This window comes from Corvus brachyrhynchos, unplaced genomic scaffold, assembly GCF_000691975.1.
Source record: "Corvus brachyrhynchos isolate BGI_N302 unplaced genomic scaffold, ASM69197v1 scaffold44, whole genome shotgun sequence".
Classification (NCBI taxonomy): Eukaryota; Metazoa; Chordata; class Aves; order Passeriformes; family Corvidae; genus Corvus; species Corvus brachyrhynchos.
The window spans coordinates 205,784-211,620 of NW_008238359.1; the positions used below are offsets into that span (position 1 = coordinate 205,784).

General features: G+C 40.1%; 1 protein-coding gene across 4 annotated transcripts in view; it reads right to left on the bottom strand.

Moving 5' to 3' along the window:
• PARP11 (poly(ADP-ribose) polymerase family member 11) overlaps positions 1-5,830 on the bottom strand; it is a 15,325-nt gene extending 9,495 nt beyond the window's left edge. The window contains exons 1-5 of one of the 4 annotated variants that reach the window (XM_017735971.1): positions 5,624-5,830; positions 2,991-3,102; positions 2,314-2,442; positions 2,095-2,215; positions 775-850 (exon numbers count right to left, since the gene is read on the bottom strand). In XM_017735971.1, coding sequence (XP_017591460.1) covers positions 775-850; positions 2,095-2,215; positions 2,314-2,439 — 323 coding nt within the window. In that variant the 5' untranslated portion in view covers positions 2,440-2,442; positions 2,991-3,102; positions 5,624-5,830. The other 3 variants (XM_008634872.2, XM_017735973.1, XM_017735972.1) reach the window with 3 other exon arrangements.
• Positions 5,831-5,837: the final 7 nt, after the last annotated feature.

Consider the following 5,837-nt stretch of genomic DNA (forward strand, 5'->3'; position numbering starts at 1 on the left):
GATTGAACAGTTCCTCGGCAGAGCTCCGGCCATGCGGCTGGAGAAATAAACATCCCTGAAACATCTATCAAGAATCAGCCTATATATATTTCTTTCCATGGGCCTCATTGACTGATACATTGTGTTGCAGTATGCGCACGATAACAAATATCTACTGAAAAAAATGTTCACTTCAAAAAAACAGGTCTTCTTTAAAGTTACTGTAAACAGATTGCTACTACATTTCTTATGACAAATGACAAATTTCTTTTTGAATGTATAACCACACTACAATTCAGAACTAAAATTTTTCTCAGAAACTATTTGGGGAAAAAAACCCAGACATCTCATGTACTAAATTTCACCTGTGGCAGTAACACTGCATAGCTCAGTTTATTGTTTGCTGAGTACCAGATTTACTTAAGCACAGATTTACATCTAATGACTGATCAAATAGCAAGAAGCTGACAATCTAAGGCAATTAGACTCATAAAAGACAATTTTTTTAACTCCTAGTCATTTTAGAGCAAATGAGTAAATATAGGCAAGAAATATAAATCAATCTTTTTTTACTGTTACAATAATACTTCTAAATAATTTATGAAGTCAATGGATCAAACTATTCCATTTTTTGGTGCTGCTTCCCTGCAGCAATTCTGATTCAACAGGTATTCAGAGCAAGTGACTCCAAAAGCAAATAAATATAAACAATAACGATAAAACATTTTTGTTTCATTTTACTTAGAAGAATCAGGAATAAAATAAAAATAAGCAGTCTTCCTCTTATTTCCTTACCTGAATGAATTGATTGCAAAGGGAGCTCGCTTTATTGGACGCTGCTTAAGGGTAGTTAGGTTGATTTGTTTCATCACTGAGCATAAAACAAGAATTAGGATGAAAGTTTTGGGAATTCATCTACAGCATATGAAACATTTAAGTGTCATTTTTTAAAAGAATGTTGCTACACCCTGAGTTACTTGACAGAATTCCTATTTCAACAAGTAACAAATCAGCATTTTCAATAAAGGTTTCTAAATGCATTGTCATTTATATGAGTTGGCAAAATGTCCAAATATGACAGACACAAAACATTTCTTTTTAAAATATTCATCTAACATTCAGCCCCACTAAATCACAGGCAAAACTTCCACTGACTTTAATGGGACGACAAAGAATACACTATCCTTAATGTAAGACATCATGACCTACAGACAGTAACATAAAAATTGTTCTTCAACATTTGCTTGTAGTGTATTTATTCTGGATGCAAAACGTAGTTTTTTATAAGCAGACATTTCAACACAAGTAAGCATAAAACTCCTTGTATTGTTAGATATTACTTTACTGCCAGTATATTGCTGTTTTACTCAGCCCCCACTTTCTGTATTTGAAATATTTGAAATTTGAATACATATACTGGAATATGCATTTATTTCCTTCATAGGAAACAGCATACAGCTGTTTTGTAATTTAATCAGAAAATAAACAATCTATGAATGGAAAAACAAAAAAAAAGTTATTAGAATACACCTTTGAGCAAAGAACAGATTACATTTATAATTAGCTATGTACACTAGAAACCTATAATATTATGTAATTTACAAGAACAGCATAAATGAGATCTTTACAATCTACTAGAAAATCCTTTTGCCTATCTCCTTGTTCTTCTGAGAACAGAACTGGCTTCAACTACCTGCTGAATTATTAAATCACTTTGAAGCCAGTATTTTGCAGGAAGCCTCCTTCACAGCAATGTTTCTTACGCAGACTGAATGGAAGGGGTTTTCCAAGCTTACTGGCAGTTGCACATTAATAAAAAAAGGTTCAAACTTCCCAGTTCAACAGATGTATCCTATGTGCCACTGCAGCTGAAGCAAGCAGGAGGAACACAATGGACTGCTATTTAACAAAATATGCTACTTTATTAATAAACTACACAAAAAAATGTAACAGGGCAGCTGTCTCTAAAAACTCCTATGTACCTTCCAGTACAGAAGACATTCTCAATCATGTTTTCGCACCAGATACGAGGATAATAACCTGCTGAATTAACAAATGTACTGGTGTATCTGAGACCTTCCATTACTTAAATTTACTCTTTGGAAAGACACATACCTGAAAAGTCCAGTGTGTAGTTAAACTTTGTAGTGGTAAAGGACAGAGATCCATGAGGGTCTGTTCGGAAACTCCTTTCAATATCTTCACTGCTAATAGAGCAGTGACTGTTTGAGTCAGTCTTCAAAATAAAAGAAAGAGCACATTTAGGCAAACTCAGCAATAGGCAATTTGATGTAGGGAATCCATCAGAGCCAATATAACTTCATAGGTATTTACCTGAAACATATGCCATTTGCCACACTCGGCCAAATAAAACCAGCCCCACTGGGTATCAGAGGTATCCATCTCTTCAACTGAACTTTCCATCTTTGCAAACACATCTTCTGATGGTCCTTGAAGCATTTCCTGAAATATTCACACACAATACCAAAAAAAAGTTTAGAGAAATTTATAAAAAAAGCAAAATAAGGTGCATTTGCAATAACTACCAAAAAAAAATCCTATCAGGCTGAGGACAGATCTGTTCTTTCTCTTCCAGAGAAAAATTCTCAATTTGCTACTTATCCAGTATTATTCTTTAAGTTAGTTAAACATTTTCAAAATTCTCTTAATTGTCTGTAAAGTGTGACAGTAAAGGCAAGAGCTATAGGCTTTATGTGATCAAAGAGAGGTGCTAAATTTCATATTGATGGTTGTAGGATCAAGGCCACTAAGAAATACACAACAGGCTCTTCATTCATACTTCTCAGGAATGAGGTGCTGGGGTTACATCCAAAAGCTTGATGGAAACATCCACTAGGTACTCACCAGCAGTGAACAAATCAGACTGGAAATCAAAATTTGTAAGACAAAAAACTAAAACTAAGACAAAGAATACAGTTATTTAACTGTGCAAGACCCCAGTACATTATTCCTTCACACTGCATGAAGAATTTTCCCCCTAATGCACCCACCTAAAAATGACCCAGTAAAATTCCTGGTACTCGGTACTTGTATTTACAGAGAAGGTTCACACCAAAAGCCGGAGTGGCTCCCACAGAAGCAATGACTACCACACTTGAGGTTCTGAGGGATGGAACAAAAAGAACTGAGGAAAGGATATAGCAGAGGTCTACAAAATCATGACAAAACCAAATAGGGAATAAAGAATCACATGTTCTTCTGACATACAGAGGAGACACCTATCGAAGGTTGCACATGTCAAGTTCAAAGTAAGTGAGAGAAAAACTTCATGAACCAGATGGCAACTTATGGAATTTCTTTTCATGGTATGGTGTGGATGCTGCAAATTTATGGCAGTTCAAAAGCAGCTAGACAAGTTCAAGCCTACCAAAAGCTATGCCAGACTACCTTTAGAAGAACAGTCCCTGCCAGATTTCAGCTCATTCTTCATTCGTCAATAAAATCCTGAAAACTCTCAAACTCTCAAAGTGCTTACCTCTAACATGTCAACTTTCTGCAATAACCTCCCCAAGCAAAAATTCTAAGCAAGTTTCAGGGAATCTTTCAGAGAAAGAAGCTTGCCTCACTCCCAGAAAAGGTCAACAATTCATCCACTCTAACTGTTTAAGCAAAACACTTTGGCACTCGTCCCAAATATGTCCTCAAGTTCACTTTTTCTTCCAAGAAGTGAAACAACACCCTCCAGCACAAGTCAAACAATGTGCAGTTAGTATCCTGGAGGCTTCAGTTGTTTCCTGGTCACTTCAACCCAGAAAAAATAGAGACCTGAAGAAGACAAATACTGGCGACTAAAAGTAGGCATCCTTGTTTTCGCCAGTATCACTGGGGCAGCAGTTCAGAGCAGGAGGCACTTCTAGCACTACCCTTCACCCCCCATTTTTCCCAAGCTAGCCTGCTGCAATTGTTTGGAAAAAAAAAAATCTGAGAAACCTTTGTGGTAATAGCTAGAGGCTGTATTCTAATCATCAAAAGCTCCAAAGGGTTACAAAAATCTAGATGCTTAGAGATCAGGGGAATCATAAGTGGACCTCCAAAACATCACCAAATTGCAGAATCTGAGGGCAAACCTTCTTCAGTGAAAATGGAAGCCTACCCAAGGCTACATACATGGATTGCTGCCTCAAGTTCAAGCAGCACTACACAAAAGGTGCATCAGCTGCACAGAAAAAGTATTTTGAAAGAGATAAGAAAACCATTCTCTACTTCACAGAGCATCTGTCAATGTCTCTTCTATTACCCACAGCGAGCAGCCACAAAGCCTACCTTCACTTGGTATGATGGCCAACATCTTTTGATGAAAATCTTTCCCCTTCAGCTTGATTTTTCCTCTCGGATAAGTATTTGGCTATGTTCTATCCTACTGAGAGCAGGCAGAGGTAATCTGCCCTTCTTTAAAGCTGAGGAAAGCAATTCAGGCTTTTCTTGGTAATGTTTTGTTTCCTCATGTTCCCACTAAAATGGTCAGAACTCAGCTCCCTCCCAGTGTCAGCTCAGGGCCTTGACTGATCAATCAAATCAATGACACCTTTTGAACAAGAGGACACGCCTTCACAAGCAGAGAAGGCATGATTATCTGTGCCTGTCAACACGCTCAGAGTCCTCCAGGGGCAACTCAGCCTCCAGAATAAACCATTTAGTAAGGAGATAGTTATTCCCATGGCTTTCAAAAATCTTACATTCAATCCACATATATTCCCCTAGTCACAAAGTCTAGGGTAAGCAGGTAGATTTCAGGATACTTTAGAAATGTGGAGGAAAGACCTTAAGGCATGAACATGTAAAACCATAAAAACAAGAGAGCTGTTATCAAAGGTGACACAAATCCAAAATGTTTGAACGAATTACAGATTAATTCAAAATCAAATGCACACCATTTATAAGCATTAGGTAGCATTTTGAGAAGGCTCCCAACCCCCATTATTAGCACTGTTTCTACTGGTCTGGGAGTTACCAGAAGAGCTCAGATTAAATTAGTTTCTCAGGAAAAACATCCTCCTAAACAGGAAAAGCACTTGTTGTGCGCTGTGACTGAATGGCTTTACTAGTACTGGCAATGCACTTCCTCTTTTTTCCAGAAGTACTTTGTGTTCGACTGATAGACATGCTTTACAGTGTGTAGAGTCACAGAATGCTTTGGGTTAGAAGAGAACTTTAAGACCATCTGGTTTCAATCCCCCTGCCATGAGCAGGGACACCTTGCATTAGACTAGGTTGCTCCAAGTCCCATCCAACCTGGCCTTGAACACTCCCAGGGACAGGGCATCTACAGCCTCTTTGGGCAACGTGTGCCAGGGTCTCACCACCCGCATGATAAAAACCACAGCAGCATCCCAATGGGCTACTCTGTGGACTCCTGCGCTGTCTGCTTCACTTGGCACATCGTGCTTTATCGCCAAAGGCTCCACCTACAAACATCGACTTGGCACAGAACCCTGCTGAGAACACAGGCAGCGCGAAGGGGATCTCTGGCTCTTCCTTAGAGAGCAGGACACCTGATTAGGAGACTTGCCTGAGGCGAGCCCGCAGGGCCCGGGAGGTGAGGCGAGGAGAAGGAACAGCATTAGCACGAGTACGGGACACACGGTGAAATGACAATGCCCTTCCCACCTGCGCCCCCACGCACCCGCTCCGTGCTGCCGGGGGCCACCGTCGCGATCACACCCGTAACCGAACCCTCCAGAGCGGAATCCACTGGCGCTCAAGGGCACGGCCCGGCGACCGATCCGAGCACAGAACCACTACTCCTCCATCGGGACCGCAGGCCGCTCCTACACGTACAGTGGCCGACACCTCCCACTCCCGCGCACAACCTGGCAGCGCGCTGTGCGGCGGGGCGC